At 46.4% G+C, this 24866-nt stretch overlaps 1 protein-coding gene across 1 annotated transcript in view; it reads left to right on the top strand.

Annotated features, from left to right (window-relative positions):
• Positions 1-24866, top strand: part of ARID1B (AT-rich interaction domain 1B) — a 362313-nt gene that overhangs the window by 246417 nt on the left and 91030 nt on the right. Inside the window, 1 exon segment of the mRNA XM_037520620.2 lies at positions 7709-7952. Coding sequence (XP_037376517.2) covers positions 7709-7952 — 244 coding nt within the window.

Genomic DNA, 24866 nt, shown 5'->3' with positions numbered 1-24866 from the left:
TTGCTAATTTATTTGCTCTTCTATAGGCCTTACTATTTGAAAGCAAAATATACAGAAGAAATAAAAGTCTCCTGAGGGCTTGTGCCCATTCGTTTTATTTTCAAAAGCTCTACGTGCTAAGCATTGTTCTAGTAAGACAAATAGTAGGGTTCTTTATTTTTTGCCACGAGAGATGCAAAAGGTGGCGTTGATTGCTTTTCTGTTATAAAGATATATGCTAGGCCTTCAGAGATAAAAACTAGTATCGGCAGGCAAGCCCTAAATCTTACATATTTGTAGATCTGTTGGTTTGTCAATTTGCTTTCAAGCACACAGGCCATTCTGACTTAGAATTTTACACTTGGCATTAACACTCGTGAAGTGTTGACCCAAAAGCCCAGAGGCCTCCACAGGTGACTTTTCCTCTTTGACCACTGGTTTGGGACTAGAATATTGCATATAATCTGTTAAAGACAAACATTGCTCCTTTTAGACACTGCTTTTAGACACTGCTGTGCTGTTTTAAGGGTAAGACATATGTCCTTCCACTCATTTAGCCATTGATTCTGACATGGAACTGAAGGAGCAGGTGACCAGGTGACTCTCGGTGAGTGGCCGTCTGGAAGGCTCGCTGCTGCTTAACCTCAGCTGTGGAGTCAGTTTGTCACTTGTTTATTTAATTTTATGTATGCTAAAAAATACAAGTTTCAAATCTAAGTGGTACCTATAATTTTAATCAAATCAGAATCACTCACATACTTTAGAAAACATGACTGCTCTTGCTTTAGAATATTTGACCCTTACCTGGCAACCCACTGCTTTTTGTGACCGTCTCTGATTAAAACTCTGGTCCTTGGTTCCCTCTCTCATTCTTAGAAGTAGGAACCCTGTGCCTCGGCCACTGCCCAGGCGCCCCTCTTCAGCCTCAGCTTCCTCTCAGTCCTGTTTTCGCCCTCCCCTCCCCGCGCAGCTCCCCACAGCTCCCTAAGGACTGCGCCCCATGGTTCCTAACTATGTTCTCTCTGCCGCCCACCTGTCACATGTCCAAAAGGCATACAGCTTCACCCGCAGCTGGGCCCCGGTTAGACTGCAGCCCCTGAGCAAACAGTGCTGACTGGAGACCTACTGTGTGTCTCAGTGCTTTTTCCCCTTGTTAGATTTCTGTCTTTTGTTAGAATTTATATGTTTAGAATTTATATGTCTCAATGAAGACAAACAGCTAAACATAGAAGGATATTTGAGTGTTCGAGATTACATGTCACAAACCAACTCAATTATAAAGTTTCATCCATGTATAAAACCGCCTCTGCCTTTTATTCCCCACCTCTCATGGCTCCAGAGAGGCCAGATCTGCCTAGGGGTGATTGTACACTATGTCTCCCCAAATTATTTAATATTCTCATTTTATGAAACAGCTTCAGCCTTGCCTGCTGTCCCCCATCTGCATTAACAAGCTTGTCCCTGAGCAACTGGAAAGGGTTGGCGCTTGTCTTTTCTGGTATTTTCAGCACTGACTTGGGCCTTGACTTGAAGTCAGAAAGGGTCTTGGCTATTTTGGACAAAGAAGTCAGTCTAAAACTCGTGTACTGGAAGGAGCTGCCACTGGGTCACCTGCTGTAGGGAAGCATGTGGATCTCGGCTGCTTAGAGACCCCAAGCCTGCGGTTCCTGTGGCTGCAGAAAGTCGCGCCAGCGCCCTGATCCTTTGACATGAGGACTATAACCAGAGGGTGACATTTCCCCATGAAAGTCAGTCCCAAATTCTAGGAAACCAAAAGAAAACTATGACGGCATTTCCTTACCAGCTCATTTGCAAACTGCAGTCCACCCATACGGCGTTCAAAGACCTGTTCACCGTTCTCTCTCCTCTACACAGTGCCTGCAGAAGGTTAAGAGACTTCCTAGGCGGATTTCAAAATGCAGAATAACCTGGGATCTCTGAGGCCTGTGCAGTGGAAGAACCTCCCCTTGCATGATGCATATTTCCTGCTCACACTGTTGACCTCATCTCAATTTAGGTTGGCCACACACTCTTTACAGGAGTTTTAACCTGGGAGGCTGAGCTTTTTACTTTAGGTACTGATTTATTTCCAAAGGAAGTAAAACTGTTGTAGCAATTGTGGCTTAGGACACTATGGTTAATGCAAACTCCTGCTTTTATAAAGCGCCAATTTAGTTGATTATCCTAAAAATGTCCCCTTAAAATAAGGTACCCTAAGGAGTCTTGCTTAAGAAAGAATGCAGGTGAATCAGGTGACAGTCATTTCCCCCCAGAAAGGGTCATTTGCAAGCTCTCTTAAAATGAATTTTCCTGGCATTATCCCTGGCTTTGGATAAGGGTTTGTCACTTGTGGAGTCTTCACCTCACGTAGCATAGAGTCTGTGCATTTGTGTATGTCATCACCTGTGATGAAGAGCTAACAATTTGTTATTTGAACACGTTTAAGAAGAAAATAAGAAATAATATAACTTGGAAAGAAGGTGTTTTAAGGCATAAACAAAGGTGCTTGGAAGGATTCTCTTCGTGGATTCTTTGTGTGGGTTTGCATTGTGTATTCTCTTAGGCAGAAAGGCTAAGCCTTGAACTCCTGTACTGTGTAAACAAATGAGAGCAGCAGGAACTTTGGTGGGTGTCTTGCAACACACTTAGCTGAAAAGAAGCCTGCAAACATCGTGCATATAGTCACCATGAGGATTTTCCTTTTGTGTGTATTTGTCAGTCAGATTATTGGCTCAATTCTAATGTTGATTTTAAGGTGTATTTGCTGCACGTGTTCAAAATGATAGTTCCAAAATCAGACTGGAAGATATGAAGTGATTTTACAGTGTGTGTGTTTCTAAAGAACTAATAAGCATCTAATGACACTGGAGACTTGGCTTCCGCATGTGATTGAATACAGGGCTGAGGATTCGTGGCTACATTTTAATAGCAAAGTCGTAATTTTCAGTAGTGTTTATGGTAAACATTTGGAAGTACTGGCATGTGCTGGCTTACTTTGTGTGATGTTTGCAGCTGTTTTTGACTGTAGAGCTAACAACTTTAGCGAGATCCACCAGTGACCAGTTAAGACCCCTTCTCCGTGGTACCACACACAGGAGAGAAAGAGAAACTATACACCTGAATTTCATACCTAACACTCTATAAGGAAGAGGAGACACTATTTCTGCTTTTGAAGATGACTAGGAGACTTTTTTTTTTTTAAGACCATTGAACTGGCATTTTAACCTGTGCTTCAAACCCATGGGGAATCACAGTGAGAAATCATTAACTGTATCCTATTAAAATCCTTAACAAGAGACCTGAACTGCTCTCATTGATTGAAATATCTTCTGTTTCTAATTCAGTGTTTATCCTCATCCTCTCTTGGGGCTTCTGAGCAGGAGATGCCCAAATGTGTGCTGGGCTTTGCAGTTTTCTCTCAGTGACTGATCTCGTACCATCAGCTAATTGTACTGAGAACCAAAGCCTCAAGTATTTTGAAGTTGATTTGCTTTTTTAAAAATCCCACTTATTTAATTAAGCAAGGGAGTAAAATTTGCTAACCTATTCCCAGTTCTTTCAGACAATGAGACGTCACCAGCACTGGCTGCATTCATCCTGTAGTAAGCTATCATATTAGCTAAATTGAACACTATCAAAGGCAAAGATGCTTTTTAGGAGGGTCCAAGACAATACACAGACATGAGTGGATATTTACACTAATGGCATATGTCTGTTTATATGTAGAGAGAGATAGATACACACATACGCGCACACACATACACACACACGTCTAAAAATTCCCCTTGTGCTTCTCTGTGGCATGTTCCATATAGATTCTGTCATGCCCTCCCCCACTCCGGCCCATGTCACTGCAGTGCGAAGGGAGGTGTGTTCTATGTTAATTCATAAGTGTTTCTCTTGTCAGAGGCTGATAGGGTTGTTATTGCTCCCCAGTGGCATTTCACTCTAAGTGCAGTGAAATCTCTTGTACTTGTCACTTGGGGTAGGGGATGATGGTTACAGAGGGAAGGTCTTTGCAGAGAACTTCCATTTCAATTCAGTAAACAAGCCTTTTTTAAGCGACTAATTTCCTAAAAACACATTAGCCATTGAGAGTAGGAGTTATATTATTTTTGGGTGCTGCGAGGTATTCAATGTTTGGAGGGATGTCAGACATTGGAAACCCAACCCGAGAGCCAGATTTTACCAAATCAGATTGTCACGGCCTGATACGGAATTTGCCGTGCCAGAGCCTGGGTAGACTTTGCCTCCCCATCCCTCCCTCCACAAAGTAGGGGAGGATGTGAGGAATGCTGTGGGGTAGGGGGACTCCAGCGCCTTAAAAGAGTCCTCCCTGCAATTACCTTACCTGCCAGGCTTCCAGCAAGATAAATGGAAGCACTGTAGCTTGAAGGTGCCTTGCTTCGAATGAGATGCAGTGAGGGCTCTCTGTTCTTGCCAGGCATCGTAGATCTGATAGTACTTACACGAGAAGAATAGCCAGGGCCCTGCTGACTGAATTGTCCTCCAGAGGAGTATTAGTTACAGAGCTTCTTTGTTAACTAGGCTGCATGTTTAAACCACTGTTGAACTTCTTTTATTAACCCGCTTTAAGATAGCTGTGCATATGGATACCCTAAACATCTGCGGGGTGGGAATATTCCTCTTTCATTTACATATAAAAGTTACGTGTGTGTCTAAGAGTAATATAGAAATTACATCTTTTTTATTACTCGGCTGTTTCACTGAGGTCTAGTCAGCACTGAAATTCTGATGACATGTGAGCACTGAGAAAGCTGCTGTTTTTATATTTTTCTCTTGGTATTTCCTTGATCGGCTGGTTGAATAACAGAAATGTTTCTCGTGCCTTTGCAGCTTGAATGACGCCCTCATAACTAACACCCCTCGTGTCCTGTTCTCAACCATATCGTGGAATTTTAAGGGAGGACAGGGAAAGAGTCTATAGGTCGAGTAGAGAATTTAAAAAAATTTAAAGTAACAGTTTGGGGTTAAAATGAAGAAAGATTTATATGAAATTATTTAACTTCAGTGGATGATTTTTTTTAAGAAATTGAATCTATATTGTCTTCTCTGTGTTTAATTTCATATGTAGTGTAATGGGAGAGAGTGGTTTTATGTCTCGTTATCTACCAGGAAATTCTTTCCTCTAAAGAAGTATGAATAGGCCATTTCCTCTCAGCTGAGTGTTATCTGGTGGATCTGGCACCCACTCCTGCTGCTGCCCACAGGCCAGGTGTTAGAAAGTGTGACTGGATAGGGAACCCTGCCATCATCACAGTGGGGGGTCCCTGGTCATTCTGTCACCTGCAGAGAGAGTAGTGACTTCCTATCAGGCTCCCAGGTGCTGACCCTGCTCAAGCAGGAGCCCAGGTCTGTGTTACAACGGCCCTCATTGTTACTGAAGCAGCCACAGTTGGTCCTGAGAAAGTTTCCTTCCAGGAAAACCTTATGGACACTGAAATTTGAATTCCATATACTTTCTGGATCACAAAATACTACTCTTTTGATGCCCCTCCTCTGCCCTCCCCCCCCACTCCCCGCCCCCCCCCAGCCATTTAAAAATTTTCACCTTGTGGGCAGAGCACAAGCCCCCAGGTGGGCTGTTAGCCTGCAGCCACAGTGTGGGGGCCTTGAGCTACATCCTCCGTGGCTGAGAGGTGGTCACCTAGGATGGGAAGGGGATGCCTAGGGACAGACACTCACTGGCACAGAGGGAATGACCCATGACCCGTCTGCCTCCAGGCTGAGACTGCACCCTGAGAAGCAGCCTAGGGCAGGAGTGGGCCCAGGCCCTGGCATCCTCGCCCAGCATGCCTGTGTGCGCATGCGCACATCCATAGCCAAGGGTGCACAGCCCAGCCTGAGCATCTTCTGCCCTGAGTGGAGCAGGTTCCTTGCTTAAAGCCGGCCTGTCTGTCCTCAGCTTCCTGAGACCCGTGTTCAGTTCCAGAAGTCTGAGTCAAAGTGTCGTTGACCCCAGTCATCAAGATAAATACAGATTGGATGCAAAGCCTGTGTCTCGTGTGCCGTGAGCTAGGAAGACTTATTTATTTTTTCTCTGCTCCCTGAAATACTCAGTTTGCCCCATTTGAGTATGGAGATTTGAGGGTGCCTTTTCTAGGGTTGATGGTATTCGTCTGCCCTGTCACTGCTGTGTTTATTATTTCTTCATCACAGTTCTGTGACCTTGAAGCGTGTTCTCCATTTTACTAAGAAAGGTATTCTTAGCCCCGGAAACTATTTTTCTATAGCCGTCATAGTTTGGTAGGGTCTTCATCAGCTGTTCTTCAGAATGTATTTTTTAATCATTGGCAGTTTTGCTGTTCAAAAGAGTTTTAATTATCTGACAGATGATTAACAGATAAACTTTATAGAAGACTGGGTTCTAGCTCTGAGTTTGCTTTGGGACATTTGGGGTACCCTGAAGAGCCCACTCCAGCTCGTGTCTCCCCTTTCTCACTCATGGCCTAGTCTCTTTCTGCACATCTCCCTCTGTCAGCTTTCAAAGCCTCAATTTTACAAGCCCCAGTTCCAAGTTGTACAGTAAAATGAAACATCAGTAAAATTGAATGTGTGGAAGAGATCAGTTAGGATTGTGCTGTGTAATCATACATACCAGGTATTTCTGATCCCATACTACAACATTTAGTCCTAGAGTATTATCAAGACAAATCCCTCTTAGGCTGTGACTCAGCCTTAGAACTCACAGCACACAGACCTTGGCTGCCACTGCATTGTAAGCCATTGGGGTGAGCTCCATGCAGACAGCCCCAAACTTCCTTCCTGAGCCCTATGGCAAGCCCCCACCCCCAGTTCTGGGCTCTGAGGCCATAGCAACAAGGAAGGACTTGTTCTTTTCATTCTGATGAGGGTTAAAAAAAGACAGTTTTTGCCTTTCTCTTCTCTCATCCTCCCAGCCCCACCTTTAGCAGATGCTCCTGTCCTCAGTAGTACAACCTTGGACAGTAACTGACTTTGACCTTTGGTTTCTCTCTCTCTACTAAAGGTGAACAACACTCACTGCCTAGAGGTGTTATGATCAGATTGGGCGGCATTAAAATTGATTAAAACATTGTTTAGCTTGAAATCGTTACAAATAAGGTATAGCATTAATACTCGCTTTTGCCAGTGTAACTTCAAATGGATTTATTTTCACAATATTGTATTAAAATATAATTTCTATTTTATTATTTCATTGTAGTACTTTTGCAATTACTTAATATGTTAAGAATTTCTCAAACAAGGTTTGTTTAAAATTTCGAAGGCTATTTAGAATATCCTAGTTTGCAATTCGACAGCCTATGCCCCCGAGTTTATTTGCAAATAGAAGTTTCCAAAGCCTGTAGTTTTCCATTTATAGGAATGACCATTTCAGTCCCAGCCTTCTGTTCTCAGGGTGAGCCCCCACCCAGACCTGTTTCCTGTGCTGCTGTGAATAGGTTGTTGAACTGGGTACTTGACAGCTCAGAGAAAAGCTGCTGGGGGGTTTTGTGAAAGGGGTGCATCACTTTTTAGAGACAGATAGGATCTCAGGGGTTCATGTATGAGACCACAGTAAGGTCTTCTATTAACGAGTGGCCATGCTCTGAATTTGGAGTGTTATCCTGAGAGCCTCCCACCGCTGGATGGAACTTGGTATGATGATCAGATAACCTTCTGCCTGGGCGCTGGCCTCAGATGTGTGTGCCATCAGTACATGCTCTCTCTCTCTTCCTCTCTTTCCCAGGACCTGTCTGGCTCCATCGATGACCTGCCCACGGGAACGGAAGCCACTCTGAGCTCAGCCGTCAGCGCATCCGGGTCCACGAGCAGCCAGGGGGATCAGAGCAACCCAGCCCAGTCGCCTTTCTCTCCGCACGCCTCCCCCCACCTCTCCAGCATCCCTGGCGGCCCTTCGCCTTCTCCTGTGGGCTCGCCTGTAGGAAGCAACCAGTCCCGATCGGGCCCGATTTCCCCCGCAAGTATTCCAGGTATTCACTCTCTTACCAATTATTATTTTACCCATTAACAGAGAGAGACCTACTGTTCATCAGCAGCCACGTGCATTCCATGACTTTATTTTTTTTAATCTAGTGATGGCACCGTGTTTAAGAGCAGAACGTGGTGAGTTATTACCAAAGCAGGAAGGAGTCCCAGTTCCTACAGACATTCAGCTAATGAATCCAAAACCTGCTTGATAAAAATCACCTGTTGCTTTGATTTGCACATTTACCTTAACCTCTGCCAGAAAATGATTCTCTCGACATATGTTTTGGAATAAGTCTGTTAGAAAAGAGCCTCTCCTGGCAAATGCCACTAGGGAGATGATCTCACCTAGTATTGTCCTCAGTTTTCATGGTTCTACTTCATTTATACCATGACAGTTACTTTCTAAAATATTTTTGGTGTTTTTGCTTGTCATTATTCATTTACTCGCACACATCCAACGTGGCCTGGTCACTGACACAACTCTTACCTTCCAGTTTGATATCAGGAATTCACGTTACTAGCGCCCACGTTCGCTGGAGCTCAGTAGTCAGGCTTCCTTTATTTCGTATGTGGGGCTATTTGCTTGTCACTGGCCTCATTCTCACCCAGCTTTCTCGTATCAAATGTCATCCATCCAAACAACTAACTCCTCATGAACAAACTGAATGTGACCCTCTTGTGTAACCTCTGCTAACCTGCCATAGATGGCCAGAAAGCGCTTTCCGCTGCGCTCTCAGAATCGCTGCGGTACCACTGATAAATTTTCTAGTAATTTATTATCTTGAAAGTACAGGTGGTAATTTTACTCTTTCCCCCCCTTTATTCCTTTTATATTTAAAAAGTTTATTATGGAAATTTTCATATATGTAAATCTATATACATATGAGTATATGAACATAGGTAATGTGCAAATTAGGAAACACAAGCATAGAGTAACCTCCCTTCTGCTCAGACTGGACAGCTCAGTCTGTGTAGACCAGCATGTTCCTTGCTTACTCAATGCCTGTGTCCTTTTCTGCCTCGAATTTTCTGGGAATTTTTTTAAATAATTTTTTTTGTTCGTTTTGGGAGGTTTTTTAGAGGATTTTATTACAAGTAATTATGGAGTCTAATGGTTTGTTTTCAGCTTCGAGCTTTGTGGGGACGGATCCTTTTTAGTGTGGCATATACTAAGTGTGCCCTCCAAGCCTAAGCACTCATGGGCGTGTAAGCATGGCTGCGCTTGGAGTGAGCTGGGCAGCCGGCAGGCGCCAGGACAGGCTGGTTGGCCCAGGTGGTCTCCAGGCGTGGTCTTGAGCAGCGTGCTTCTTGACTGCATGTTACATTTCGAGATTCATCTGTATTTTGAATAGAACCAGAGTTTAAGTGCATTTCAGCAAAAGCATATTGATGTTACTTCTCTTTAAAAAATATTTATCTGCGTAGGGGTTATCCTAGAACCTGGATTTACCTGCCTTGAGCCTCTTTAAAGTGACAGGCACCCCATCAACATCAAGGCTTAGGCATCACCTACCTCAATGTCATGGTGTCCCTATCCGTTCAGGAAGAACTCACTCCTTTCTGAATTTGGTCAAAAGAACTTTCCTTCACTACCTAAATGAAAACTCTTCTGAGATAGAAAGATATTGACGTTTTTTCCGTTTAACATCCCTGGGTGCTCCACAAATCTGATGATTTTCATACATGTTTATCACATAAACCAAATGAGAATTTTGACACTTTTATTTCACTGTTTGGATTTTGATGCAGCACAGAATATAGAACCCACAAATGAGCTCCCTTTGAACATGCAATGCCCCATCCGGGGGGGGGCTCGCTCTGTGGGGACCCTCATGTGACTGTGGCTGAGCTCAGCGTCCTGCGCGAGTGTTCTCGGGGTGGGCAACACTGGTCAGTGTTGCCCTCTGTGTCCTGTGTGCACAAACAAGGCCTGTCCTCCACAGGGACTGCAGGGAACCTGCATCTCTCTGCCATCTTCTTGGGGAAGTGAGCTTTTAATAAAAAGCTTTCAGCTTTCTTAGAAATGTTTGAAGTATGTAGTTTCTTTTCCAGACATGTGTCAGAAATGCTTGCTGCCCAAGGCCTGCATTTTCATGTCCCTGCTTCCTTCCACGTGGTGCTTGATGGAACTCCTCAGCGGAATTTAGGACAGGGAAGAAAGGACGCAGCAAAGTTCTTTTGCTCTGAGTTTGGAGGCATGCTGTTCAGATAAATCCATGACTGTCTTTCCTGAGTGTAAAACCTTAATGTAACAAAATGACATAAAACATGGCACAGAGAACATTTCTTACTGTCAGTGTTAGGAGCAGTTACCACCGCTTAGGAAACCTGATAAGCAGGTCGGCGTTTGCACGCCTTCTTCCCAGTGGAATTTCACACTATGTCCGTCTGAACTGGACGGACTTTCATATCACCCGATCCTACCTATCGTATAGCCACTTACTAGCTATGTAGCCTCGGGCGAGCTTATAAATCCCTCCGTACCCAGTTTCTGCATCTGTAAAGATACCAACTTTACTCCGTAGAGGTGAATGGGGAATAGGCCTAGAGCAGACATGTGGCAAGTGTTCAGCGCACACGAGTGACTGACAGTATTCAAACCGAGGCCTCAGGCTTGTCCGTGGTAATCATTGTCCACAGCTGCTCAGCTGGTGGGACAGCGAGTCATCTTCTCAGTCTGGCGGTCTTCTCGCCCAGTTCAGAAGGCCTGTCTATCGGTTTCCAGTGGTGCCTTGCTGCCCTGAGTTATTCCACAAGATTGCTAGAGCTAGCTATTAAGGTGTAATGTGTTTTCCTAAGTTGAATCCATTTTTCTTCCAACTTGAAAAAGAAGATAGGTCAGTGGTGGCTCTTTCGGGGAGTTTTATCTGGGAAGGTGAAGAGAAGACCAGAAGACAAGCATTAGGCAAGCATCTAGAACCCTCCACAGCAGATGGGTTTCTCTGGCTGTGATGGAAGGGCAGTCTAGTGTCAAATCTACACACAGTGGCAGTTCAGAATCCTGGGCTATTTCTTGCATTTTTGCTGTGTTAGGACAGCATCTGCCAACCGCACCACCTTGTCAGTGGCCTTGACTGTTTAGCTACCTGCTGGTTACCCGGCTGCTCACTGGACAGGGCTGTGGGCCCCAGGGAAGTTCTCCTGGGGCCGGGGCGCATACAAGGAGCCACAGTGCTCTTGGCACCCTGTCCTGGCCTCTTGGCCTGTCACCACCAGCCTTGACTTGAGCCCAGATTCTACCTCTTTCTCCATCCTGTCCCCCACCTAAGCCCGGGGACATTCCAAACTATGTTTCTGATAGATACACCTTCCAAACTTTATACGGTGCTAAAATACTTTTGTTAGAAGTTGTTCAGGTTTTGTTGAAATATATTTGGGTCTTCTATTTCTCTTCTACTTCCCTCCACCTAGCCTAGATGTCCTTCTTTTTTGCTTTTTTAATGTATTTGTGTGAACTTGATCATACATAATAAAACCACACAGGCATGATCATAAAATTGATATTTTAAATTTGATTTTTTTTATTTAATTAAATGCAAAGATACTGTCCCTTGGAGAAGAATGCAGCCCATTTAGTAATCTCACCTCCCCGTTTTCTCATCTCTAGTCCTTATTTTGATGGTTTGTTCACCTACGCATTTGGTCCCAGGACAGCTTACAGCTCCCCTTCCTTTGCTCCTGAGTTTGTACCAATGAGGCAGAAATGCCAGTAGAGCCCAGCCAGAGCGTGATGCTTGCACTGCTGCCCTGGGAACATCTGTTTGGAATTTCCCCTGATTTTTCTGTGTGTGGCCTTTGACTTTCTCTTCTCTCCTCCCTCCCTTCCTAGCCCTGCCTTTTTTTTCTGACTTCACTTCTCTGCCGTTACCGCCCTGCGCAATGGCTTCTGCTGCATCTCCTTGTGTCACTCAGCTCTGTCCATCAGTGTCTCTCCAGCAAGTCATTGTTAAAATGCACAGCTGTTGTATAGCTGATAGCCAGGCCGGGAAGCGAAAATGTATGTGGGGGTGAGTGGGAGGGTGTTGGGGGGTGTTCCTTTCCCCCAGGGTTATGGAGAAAGAGCAGTCATTTTTCTCCATCTCTGCCCTGGTAAATGAAGTTGACAACTAATGAGAAGCATCACAAAGGGAGATAAACAAGCCCAGTAAAGCGCCCCGAATGGCTGATCTGTCTCCTGCCTGTGAAGCGTTTCTCCACCCACTGCAGGGCTGCCCTCCTGTCAGGCTGCAGCTGCCTCACCGGCTCTGCGGGTGCCGCAGAGGGGCTCCTGGGGCTCCTGCCCAGCCCTCCCTCAGCAGGGCTGTCCTTCCTGCACTCTCGCGGGGAGCAGGAGGAGGCCTGCTGTGGTAGTGCAGACCACATGGCCCAGTGGACTCTCAGATTGCGCGGTACTGGCCCCAGCCCTGAGCTGTCTCCAGTGAAAAGGTGAAAACTCAGCCGTGCGCACCCAGCCTAACCAACCCAGCCTAACCAAGCGTCTGGGAATAGTGGCGTGTCCTGGACACTCCCGCGCAGTCTGCGTTTTCTTGTTTTTACTTATTTTCATTTCTCTCTCCTCTTCATGCCCATGTATTTACATTTAGAGAAAGAAAGGAAATCTCTCCCTATTTTTGATGGTTAGGGTGCATGTATAAATGAAGCACATAAAAATAGGGTGCATATAAATGAAGCACAGCTAAGTCGGGAGCTGTCGACGTTAACCTCGATGGCCTGGGACACGTTGCCTACTTCTAATACAAGAGCCATCACACTGTGACATCACTTTGAGCCGGGGCTGCACCCAGGGCTCTTTGTCGTGGTTCAGGGAGCAGGAACTGTTGGCGCTGAGAGGATGGTGCAGGTCCACAGGGCCTGGTTCCTCCCAACGCTTGTGTGGAAGCTGACACAGCACAACCGCTGTTGCCAGAAGGTTTAGTGGATGCTAATTTCACTTGTCTTGCCTCCAGAGCCGACCATTGCAGTTTACTAACAAAGCAAAAATGTAAATAAGTCAACTTATTTGTATTTTATTGGCCAAAGGCTTTTGTCAGCCTTTTCCCTCCCTGAGCTGGAAGCAGCAACAGTGTTTAAATATTAAGAAGGGTGAATGTACAGTGGGGGATGGTGATGGCAATGCTGTGCAAAGCCCACTTGTGTTTATAAGAACGTCAGATGTTGTCTGTTTGCTTAGCAGAGGTCTGTACATTGCTGATCAGATTTCCCCCTTGCTTCCTCCAGCATTTGGGCTTGTAGCAGGTTCAGCTTTGTGGAGTCAGGTCACTTTCATCTGACTGCAGAAGGCCTATTGGCTGTAATAGATTAAGACAAAGATACAAAATCCGATAATCACATTCGTGTCCCGATGACAGACATTTGTCCCATCGCCAGTGTTTTTCTTATGTGGCACTAGGTGTGTAATGTGAGAAGACAGATTGAAAACAGCATCTGTCCTCAAATATCATGGTGAAACGCCTGCTTTTCAAGTGTACCCTGTGCTGTTTGCAGTGTCTGCCCTCACCCCGGGCACCCCCAGACTGGGAGTGAGTGTCGAGAGGGAGAGGCTGGAAGGGGAAGTAAGGTGAGGTGCAAAGAAGTCCTTCATTAATCTTTCAAGCATTGCCCTCACTACTCCCCCCACCCCAGCCAACTGCTCCCCCAGCACCTCTGCAGGCCCCAGGGATGGCGCTGTCTCCAGGGAGCCTCCCCAAAGCCCCAGCTTTGGATGCTCCCAGCCCCTTCATGTGCAGATTCATGGCTGGCAAGTCGCCGAGGTTGCTGTCCTTTGGAGATGGTCACAGCTTGTAAGAGCTTGTAGAAATGGCTTTGCAATCGGGGCCCTTCCAGTCTCAGGGAGCCTCGATGGCCGGGTAGCAACGCCTGATGCCCTTGAGAGTCAGCACGTCAGGTCTTGGATGGGAGTGATGCGTCCAGCGTGCCACCTAGCCACTGCGACTCTGCCTCTCTGGGAAACCTGAGACACTAAAAGAATGAATTCCAAAAAGGATGACATGAATCTGATTAAATAAGGAAAGTCTTTGGGCAGCTCCCCTCAGAGAGTGCTCACCCTGTCCCACCTCCACTCAGCAGGTGGGTGCTGCTCTTTCTAGATGAGCTGATGCAGACACAACAAGAAGATCTTCTGGTCAGAAAACTAATTTTCTTGCTTAATTTGACATTCAGACAAGCGGATTCTGGAAGGCTGCTCTAATCGGAAAGAGAAAAATGAGTTGCACTTAGGAGTTAGTCATGGGCTGGAGTGAACAGGAAGGATTTTCCTGAGAGGAAATGATAGTTCCTAGTCTAATTTATCAAGATCCGCACCCATCAGGTGCTCCATCTCGTCACCCCTCCCCTGAGCGCAGGCTGACCCGCCGCAGGAAGGGCATCTTTCGCCTTGAACTTACCCTTCTTGTTAAAAATCACCAGTGATTCCGCGTGGCTAGGCGGCTACCCTCTTGCATACATGGTGGGACTCCTCAGACGACATCATGCACAGTGACAAGGCCCCTCCGGAAGCCTGTGTTGCCCCCCTACCTGGGAATCTTGTTCTAAAGCGTCTCTCCACAGCTCCTTTTTGGCTTCTCTCAGAATGATGCGCCTGCGACAGCTGGCCGGAGAGTGTGCCTATTGGCAGGCAGAGCAGGTGAAGATGCTTCCACACAGAAAGCCGTTGATGTGCCCGTGTGCCTCATCCACAGCAGCCCCGAAGCACTGTTTCAGCACGTCCACCAACCGGAGGGAACTCCAGCCAGTGTGTTTTCCCTTACAAAGTAAAATATTTGTGTGCCACACAAAACAGTCATTTCAGATCCTTTCCAAATGGTGCTCAGGAACACGGAAGGCAGCATGTTTTGTCTTCTGGAGGGATGTGACCCTGTTATGTAGATGCCAAGGTGACTTGAAGTCAAGACCAGGGCACAGAAACCCAGAACTTGGGTCACGGGTCACCTTCAGAGGTCCTGCTGACCCAGTGGGCTTCTCAGAGTGGGGGGTGAGATTTCTTCTGTTTTCCAAAAGCACCCACACGGTTTTCCTTCCAACATATTTCAAATTAGGCCCTTCTCCTACACTGAGAAAAGAGAATATTCAGATTTTCTCAAAATACACACCCCCAGTTGGCTTTGCTCCCCTCTCAGTGTTTGTGTGCACGGTCCAGAGGCTCCCCGTCCACCCCCACCACTTCTCCAGTGTTTATTTTTACACACTTCACTGAAGAAGCACTTCTAAGCTTTGTTTGCTCCTATTTTTGAACTGAGTCTAGTCGCTGCTCTAAACTCATTTTAACCAAGTGTTGCCGACTCCAGAATCAGCAGTGACCACCACTGTGGAAACACCGTTGGCACCTACCTGCCGGAGAAGCTGCCCTCCAGGAATGAGGACGGAGGGTGCCAAGCTCTCACCAGCTCCTCTTAGCTTGAAAGGAAAAGTTTCAAAAATCATTTTGATGGTGCAGGCGGTTGAGCGCAGCGCTGTGAAGCTGTCCGCAGGATCTGCAGCTCAGGTTCGATCCCCGGCCGGCCAGGAAAATACCCACATGGCGCAACAGACCTCTCCTGTCTCGCCCGCTGCTCCCCTCAGCAGTGTATTTCACTCGGTCTGCCTGTTCTGTTCCCCACTCTGTCTCTGGTGAATCCTCTCACCCCCCACACCTCTGGCCTGTACCCCGGTTCTTGTATGCACAAATAAATCTTAAAAAATCAAAAATCATTTGCATTTTGGAAAATGGTGTAAAATGAGCTGCGCTTATTGCCAGGGAGTGCCTGCAGCTGACCTCATGCTCTTCTGACTCGGTCACTGACCCTCCCAAGGGGAGTTAGTGCCTGTCTCGGGGGATGGGCCTCGCTGTGTCCCTGCCTGGCCCGGCCAGCACACGACGCGCCGATCGATTACAGCCATTCAGCGTCTCACCGATCAGTTTCCTCAGTTCTTCTCAGTTCACACACTTGCACCTCTGATTCCTCTCCCATAACAGGGTGACGTGGGTTGTCACTGACTAATGAAGAGCAGAATTGGTTTCGGCATGAGACAAACGGAATGCCGACACCAATCCTAAAGTGCATTAATCTTTAATAATCCACATCTGCATGTTTATAAATGATATAACCAGCGACTGTTAATGTTGATATTCTCTCTTCCAAACAGAAAGTGACACAGGGGTTTGTATTTGCAGGCTACATTAAACGCATATGGCTGAGTGCCAGGAGTGTGACCTTGCTGAGGGTGCCAGAGGCATTAATTCATTGGACTGTTTTTTAAGTAGCATGTTGCACTCTCACTATTGGATAAACAGGTGATTTCAAGAGGAAGGCCGACTAGCCCAGTTGCTCATTGTCCTCAATTTATCATCCTCTTCTTTTACCCATGAATCAGCACAATACTAAATGCAGCTGTGCTGCAGTGCTTGGAACTGGGGGCATAAAAGATAAAGCGCCCTGCCCTCAGGAAACTTAAATTCTCGTGGAAAGACAGGAAATAGACAACCAAGAAAATAATTTATTGAAGGGGAGGGGTATCAGGTTGTTGCTTTAGATAGGCGTGATTATGGGAGGTGTCTCTTAGAAACCAATACCGAGCAAGACATGGGTGAAGGGCAGAGCGAGCCACGGGCATGGCGGGTAGAGGTGTTGGCTGATCCCTGAGGGAGCACCAGGCTCTCATGGGTGCTGTGCTGGGTGTACCGGGGCCTGCAGGGGGTGCTCATAGGGAGTCACGGGGCCTGGAGTAGAGTGGGGAGGGGAAGTCAGTGTGTGGTGGGCTGGCTAGGTTATGATTCGGAGTTCGGAATTCACCCGAAGTGACGGGAAGGCCGGGAAGGCAGAGAGGTGGGAATGGCAAACTCCTGTCTGGCTTTCTGAGGACCCTTCTGGCTGTTGAGGGGGAGCCAGCACTTGGAGATGGGAGCCAGGGTGGAGTCAGGGAGGCTGCTAGGGGGCTCCTCTGCAGCCAGGGCAGAGTTGGTTATGGCTGGATACGTGGGTAGTTGTTGCGGGGGTGGAAGGGTTTTGATCCAAGAAGTTGGTAAACGGTGGTTCCCTAGAGTGGAAGATGAAGGAAAGAACCTGGTGTGTGAAGGGGGAGGATTAAGAGTTTGGTTTTGAACATGTTATAATGGAGATGCCCTTTGTTATTCGGAGGGAGATTTTGAATAAGCAGCTAGTTTTAAGAAGACTCTGGCTTCATAGAGATTTAGGCTGGGGAAGTAACTTTATGAGTCATCGGGAATCCAGAGAACGACCAGTGCACTCAAAAATGTAGAAGGCGTGGGCAGGAAAAGGAGCTGCTCATGGCTCAAGTGGAGAAGCAGGAGAATGTGGTCCTAGAACCCAGGCCAGGAAAGTGTTTCTAAAATATGGCTGAGACTTTCCTGGAAGTGTTCCAAGGACCTGCTGTGGAAGAGAGCTGGCATTCTCAGCTGTGATCTTATAGTATTGGTAATGAAAAATTTAGGTGAAAATACTTCATTTTTTAGGGCAGCATATTACCATTTTCAGCCTTTCTATAAATAGATTTGCAGTTCAATTGAAATTGTATTGTCACCGTTTGAAAATAACATTGTGATAATATAACTGCTCCTTTCTCAAGCCTGATTCAGTTAGTGATAGAATCCTTTACTTTCACAATTGTTCCTTTAAACCATTTCGCATCAAATATAACAATCATGCCATGTAAATTCTACTTGAAAAAAATGGCAGAAGCATATTTTCACAGAGCCAAATCGCAGTGCAGTTTCACTGTTGAAGTGTTGCTTTTTACTAGACGTGAACAGACGGAACTCGTTCAGTGCTCTCTATTTAAGTATTACTGGTCATGACTCTGCCATATTTTTGCTCCTACAGTTGAATTCCTTTTGTCTGGAAGAGCCATCCCGCCTCTTACCAGCCTGGCAAGGTCACACGTATCTTTCAACACCGAGGGCCAGTGTCCTTTCCTTGCAAAGTCCCACTGACACACCCTCCCCCGGCCAGCACTCCAGCTAGCCCGGAGCCTCTGGCTGGCGGGCATTGATTTGCTTCCTTTTGATCCAAGGTGCCAAGAACCAGTAAGTGCTGGCAAGTTAAAGCACTCAGCAAATGTTGGCCAGATTAAAGAGCTCACAGTTCTTGGAATAAGCTGGAATTCGAGAAAAGAAAGTTCTAACACTGATAACTTACATAACCTTCCCTCCTACAGGCTGAACAGTGTTCTACTGTTCATGGATCATTCTACTTACCTCCATCCTGAAAAATGTTTGACTACCACGAGTTATTTTTATTTTCTGTCCCCTGAAAATAGAGCCTGAAATGCAGTGGCCAGAGCTCCCCATGGATATGCCCTGCCTGCTCCTCACCCACCCCCCACAAAAATTGTGCCAGGAAAATGTGGTAGCAAGGTTCTAGAATTGTCTAATATCCAATTTTTTCATTATGTCATTGTTTTTAATAAACATCTGTTATTAGCGACCAACACCATCTTCAAAGAAGATGGCCAAGAAGAACAGATTGACTCTGGAGAAGATTTATCATTTACCCATATAATCCCACTTACCAAGTAGCCACCGTCAGCACTTGTGTTGTGAGTTATTAGCTAGTGACTGGAATTTGGGTTCAGCAACATGTGAATCATCTCCATGACAGGAAAAAGGAAAAAGTCTATTTGTGAAGAAGAGGTATTTCAAAAGTGTACTTGCTGAACATTTACCTAAAATCTGAGATAAAAGGATTGGCTGCTCAAGAACATGTGAAGATGAGGCTCGACGTCTTCCTTCCTCCCTCCCTCTCTGTGTTGCCAGGTCTGTAGCTCACTGCTCAGGCTGACCCCATATCAGTACACGTCCATGCAGCCTGGGCCCACCCGCCAGGCCCTGGCCTGGCCAGCCCCGGCCCCTGAGAGGCACCTGTGGGAGCCTGCAGCCCTGCCCGTCTTTTCAATTAAAATAATAAAGGGAAAGCATTGGCTGCACAGGGGTTTAGAACACAGGGCTTTCAACTCAGGAACCTTTGTGGGTTTTGTTATTCTTTAGCATGATACAGTGCTTTAGCTTTCTGTCTCTCTACTCTTAAAAGTTGTTTTTAGGATTTACAAATACTAAGTTTTATCATATGATGAAGCACTCCTCAATGTAATTGCAAACCCAGTGAATTTTTAAAGACTTCTAGAAAATGTGATACCATTTTAGTGTATCAGTTGACCCTTACGTCCATATCTAATAGAAAGTGCACAGAAACCACACGGCTGTGATGTGGCGCCATTTTCAAGTGTATATTCTGCTTTCCTCATATTCTAGCATTTAACCCCCAAACTGTGTATCCTTTCCTACCTCATCTCGTATCCAGGAGCATCATAAAAATGCCCGTGGGCTGACCCTGGGTCCCACCCCGCTGGGAAGCAGCCCCCGGTCTGTAGGGGACACCTGTGCCCTACGCCTGTGTCCTGTGTCCTGGGCGGGAGGGCCTCCCAGGCGTGAGCACTGTTGAGGTGCTTTGAGTAGCTCCTAGTCGGGAGCTGTTCCAACGTGGGGACCCAGGATGAGAAATTGGTGACTGAGGATGGAGGCTAGCGAAACTTTTATTCAAGGGAAGAAAGGGTCGCGGCTTTCAAAGGGCCTGCCTGTGTGGACAGGAGAGAGAGGGCTCCAGCGGGAAGAAGGCGTCTAATCGTTCTCCTGGGCCAGGTGGACAAATTGGCAGCCTGTTCACAGCTTTCCCCTCTCCCCTTTGTACCGTAAGAACTGCTAATCGGATCCATGCTGCTGCAACTGTGGTTAGTTATTAACAGAATAAAAGCAGATTTCTTCAAAAGAACGGGTGGGGAAAACGACTGTACAAAATTGCAAGGTTGTTAGAATCTTAAATGCACAGCAGTCGATTTTTTTCCCTTATTCTGAATTACACGATGAATACAAGTCTTTCATCTGTCACTATACCCATTTCTTCAGAAGGCAGCCAAATATTAAGCTTCTCAAACAAAAAAGGAATCTTAGAAAGAAGGAAAATATTGAGGAGGAACAAGAATGGGTAAGAGTGGGGGAAATTAGGTTTTGTTTTTATTAATTTGTCCTAGTGAGAGAAATAGAAACTGCCTGCTCTGTTTGGTTTCCCCTCCCCTGCCTCTTACCTTACCTCAGAGCAAGGATTAGAACAGAGCTGGCTGCTCTGCATTGTGTGTCGTGAGCTTTCCTGAGTCAAGCTCAGAAGCAGCCCGTTTCTTTGAGATGACAGCGAACAGTGATTCCGGACTTCTGGTGGAGGGAGGATAGTTGAAATAGGCTGTATCCAAGCACAGGTGCCCCCCACCCCAGGGAATTTCTGAACATAAAGACCTTTGGATGTATTCCTGGGCTTTAAAGCACCTGAACAGGGCGCGAAATTCCAAGAATGCTGAAAGGACTGTGAGCAGCTTTCAGTGGGGAGCTGGTGTTTCAGTGTCTCTGACCTTGGGGGGGGAGAGGGGGGGAGTGGCTCCTGCCTTAAGCCAGGTCATACTCCTGATCATGTTACCTGTTTCTCTCTTCACAGTAAAGTTAACTGGAGTCGAGGGACTCCCCCTAGAATCTTGTCTTTCATTTAGTGACCATTATTCCGCCCCCCCCACCCCCCAAAGAAACAGTTTTACTCCGCCAGATTGGCGGTGGAGTGAAGGCCACATGCGCCCACTGGAGTGGGAGCAGCGTGGTTCTGGCCAGGTGAGACCAGTTGCTTGGGCCCAGCTGGGGGCAGGACGGAAAGCCTGGGCAAAATCAGAAACGCCTCCTTCCCTCAGCCTCCGGGCCCCTTGGGGAGCTCCAGCCTCAAGATGTTTTATTTCAGTGCTTGAGACTCTCCTGTCCACAAGGTTTCAGGGTTCTACTTTGTCTTTGACCACAGCTTGTAGTGACCCAAGAAGCAAAGCCTAGAGTCCATTTGGCCTTTGGTCCCTGGCTAGCTGCCTGCCTGGCGAGAGTGCTGGGTTTCTTGAGTTCCCTCCCTTTAATGTTTCAGGTAATCAGACAAAGTAACACACTGACCTCCATATGAAGGACCTTCAGTAGCTTTAGTGTATTTAATAAAAGAGGGAAACTGGAAAAATTCTGGTTTGAGTTCAGTGAACCAGATGAAATAATGATATATGATAACAAGTTGGTCTTTGTGATAAAAATAGATCGCAAAACCCCATAGCATTTGGAGCCACCCCCGGTGCAGCCTCAGTCCTCACAGAATGCTCCAGCTCCGCTGTTTTCAGTCGTTAAGTGGGGGGCTTTGTAGCAGCTTGAGCTCAGAGGTTAATGAAGAGGCTTATAACCTCAGACCACAGTTGGGGAACAGTCGAAAGCTTAATCCAGCAGATGTTTGCCTGTTCAAACACTGGTACGCGGCCCTGTCAGGGTTCTGTGAGGCCCTGGGCATTGTGAGGATTTCTTCATCCCCTTAATTGCTCTAGGTACACGGGTCAGATGTGCCTCTGAGTCCTGATGCATCAATGTTGTGAGTCCTGGGCCGCACGTCCACTACACGGTGGGTGAGGTTTTAGGAAAAACTCAGTTTTGAATGCACTTTAGAGCCAAAAGCCTTAGAAGGGCTTGTCTTCCAAGGCTCGAGCTAAATTCTCTCAGGTGGGTGGACGAGCTGCTGTGCTTCCACACTGCCATTTAGGGGGCGCCGAGGTGGAGAGCGACTTTCTGTTGTGCATTCCTGAAATGGGGGGAGGGTTAGTTCACAGCTGCCCCTCCCACCAGCCACACCCGGACCGTCCCCTCTGGTCAGAGTAAGGGCCGATTCAAAGCACCAAATAGCAGTCGTCAGCACTGCGCATCCGCACTCAGGTGCAGCAGGTAAACTGTTGTCTGTGCCATGAAGTTGGGCCTGAGCAGGTTCCCTAGTTTAAGCATCTGAACAGTCAGCCTACTGTTTGTACCTGAGCGTGAGGAAAGCACAGGAAATGCAAGACGCTGACGGAAAGATGCTGTCTGTCCTCAGCGTAACCGGTGGATCGTCTAACTTATCTAAATAAATTCCCAAGACTGGAACATTTGATGGGTTTTTAAAAGCTTGTTTTTCACCCATCCCGTTGCCACTAGGCATCAGGTATTTCAGGTTGTAGGGTAAGGAAAAATGTCAGGCTTTTCTGCCCTCCCGCCATCAGGATAGATGATGGATCCTTGTCCTGAATGCATGCCTGATGGCGGGCACCTGGAGTAGGGTGTGGGCAGAGGTAGATGAGATTAACCTGGGCTGAGACTGTGCTTTTAAGGGCGGCATCATGGGGACGCCAACAGCCGAAAGAGAAGCCGAAGCAGAAGCAGAAAGAGAAGCCGAGAAGCAGCAGAACGAACGCCAAAGAGCCCAGATAGAGTGAAGACTTGCTGGGGGCTGGGAGGCCTGCCAGCCTCCCGGCCCCCCAGCCAGCACCCCTGCCTGCCATATGCCTGGTGAACCCCAATAAAAGACCTGCAAAAAACCACTGAGGACTCTGACACTTACTTTACCTGGTCTGCATGGGATCAGAAAACCTGCACAGTGGTCCATTCCTGCCGTTTACACAGGTTCACTCAAGAAAACAGCCACAGTTGAAGCCTGGCTGCTTGGGTTGCCTTCCCACCCTCCGCTCGGGTGCCACTCAGATTAGCTGTTAAGTAATTTCCACAGACGGGGAGTCCACCAATGTCACCTCTTAACAAATCGTGTTTGTCATCAAGGCAGAAGAAAAGATCCAAACTCAGTACTTCACGTCTCAGAAATGAAAGAATAACTTCTGTGAATACAGCCCACAGGAAGAAGTAACAACTCTTGCCAGCAGGATTGGCTGGAAATAAGAAATGGAGCCTCCAGAGGAACTGTCAGCCAGGCTGCAGCAGGTAAGAGCCATTCTCTTCTAATGATTCGGGAAGAGCTGATTTCCACACCAAAGCAAGCATGTGGCTGTATCGGAAGCACCCACTGTCTCTATCTGGGACCCTACAGAAGAACCACCAGAGTGACACGCAGGGGATGGTCCATCTTGACAGGACGTGTTGGTAATTGGCAGCTTTGACTGTGACTGTGACTTTGCTGCATTAGTGACACCACAGAATTTGTTATTTTGGGTGCGTTTTTTTGGTTCTGAAACCCAGGAACAAGAATTTTTGAAGAGTTAGAAGACTAATTCAATTACTGATTGCCAAAAACTCTGAAATACCTGTTGATTTTGTAGCAGCGCTCCAGGCAAAGAATGTCAGAGCAGTGCTGTTAAACGACTGAAAGTAATCCTCATTTCTTCTCAGAATTCAACAATAAACACAGCGGATACTTTATCAAGTGAATTCACAGACCTTAATTTTTCTAACTGTACACCAGCATCACCCTTGTTAATATCAAGGAATTGATAGTAAGACCCAGGCCTTTGTCACAAAACACCTCATGATCTCCAGGCACCCTGAGTCCTCATCAAGGAAGATGGGCAGACAAAATTGCCCACGTTTCTGTGGCTTACCATGTCACATGAGTTATAAAAAGCTAGTCCTCTAGAATTGCTAATGGGGAAATAGCACTTAGGACATAGCTTCATGCATAGGGAACACTCAGTGTTGTTCTTCATTTTTTATATTCGAGTGAAACCACCTCCGGTTTACCTGAGAACTTGTAAGGCAAAGACGTCTTTCTTCTGGAGGTTGCTCTATCCACTTTTGCCCAGAGTCAGCTAATGTGGTAAAACAGGAGGGAGGGAAAGTTTCCCTGGAAAGATGAGATTAAGTAGCATCTGGCATTCAAACTAGATTTTCCACACGAATTGTATCAATATTCCATCTTGGATAACCAAATCCATTCTAAGTTTTTTTTTTGTTTTTTTAAGATTTATTTATACAAGAACTGGGTACAGGCCATAGGTGCAGGAAGGTGAGAGAATTCACCAGAGACAGAGCAGGACAGATGGACCGAAAACACAGGAGAGGTCTGCCGCGCCATGTGGATATCTCCCTGGCCAACCAGAAATCGAACCTGCACTGCAGAGGCTGTGGACAGCTTCACAGCGCTGCGCTCAACCCTCTACGCCACCCACCCGGGATGCCCTAAGTTAATTCTTCATCTGCAACACTGAAAGGAAGAAGTGCTTTTTTCTCTGGCCACTGCAGCTTTTGGAAAATGGAACTTTTGAGTGTTTCTTTACCTACAAATATCATACATAGAGAGTATAATATTACTTAAAAGGGGGGCGAATGATTTGTTTGCCAGAGGCTGTTGTAGTCAAAGAGTTACTTTTTCTTACAATTAAGTTCCTGTGTTTGCATGCTATAGTAATTTAGAAAGGAATTAACCCAGAGGAAGCTTTGGCCTCAATAACAAATTAATGTGGGAATCCTATTCGTCTCATGTTCATTCTCTGCCACCCCAGCACAAAGGTGGTAGCATGCAACTTACTTGATCAATAATTCTGATTTGTTTGTTTTGGCCTGGCCAAAAAAAAAAGAGTTGGGAAAATAAAACTGTTGCAAGTAATTATCTAAAAATTTACCTACTTAAATCAATGCTCTTGCCACTTAATTCCTAGAACTGTGCTTACACTAAGGGCTAAGGAATCCAGTATATCCTATACTAGATCTGGCTGAAGAGGGCATAAACCAGTGATGTTACTGACCTTTATTTATGTCGGCCCTTCTAATAAATACGAGACAGTGTCAGGTTTATATGTCATTCCTCTTGCTAATAAATACTATTTGATGTTCATTAGCTTTTTTTTTTTTTTTAAGATTTATTTATATAAGCACTGGGGTACAAGCCAAAGGCATGGGAGGGCGAGAGAATTCACCAGAGAGAGAGCAGGGAGCAGAACAGGCAGAAGGACCAAAATACATTGCCAAGGGGAGCAGCGAGTGAGATAGGAGAGTCTGCCACGCCATGTGGGCATCTCCCTGGCAGCCGGGAATTGGACCGGCACTGCAGAGGCTGCGGACAACTTCACAGCGCTGCGCTCAACCCACTGTGCCACCAGGGAGACCCTTCATTAGC

This window comes from Talpa occidentalis, unplaced genomic scaffold (genome assembly GCF_014898055.3).
Source record: "Talpa occidentalis isolate TD23 unplaced genomic scaffold, MPIMG_talOcc4v2.1 talOcc4.2, whole genome shotgun sequence".
NCBI lineage: Eukaryota > Metazoa > Chordata > Mammalia > Eulipotyphla > Talpidae > Talpa > Talpa occidentalis.
Note: the sequence above shows the minus strand (reverse complement) of the source record. Positions and strands in the feature narration are given on the sequence as shown.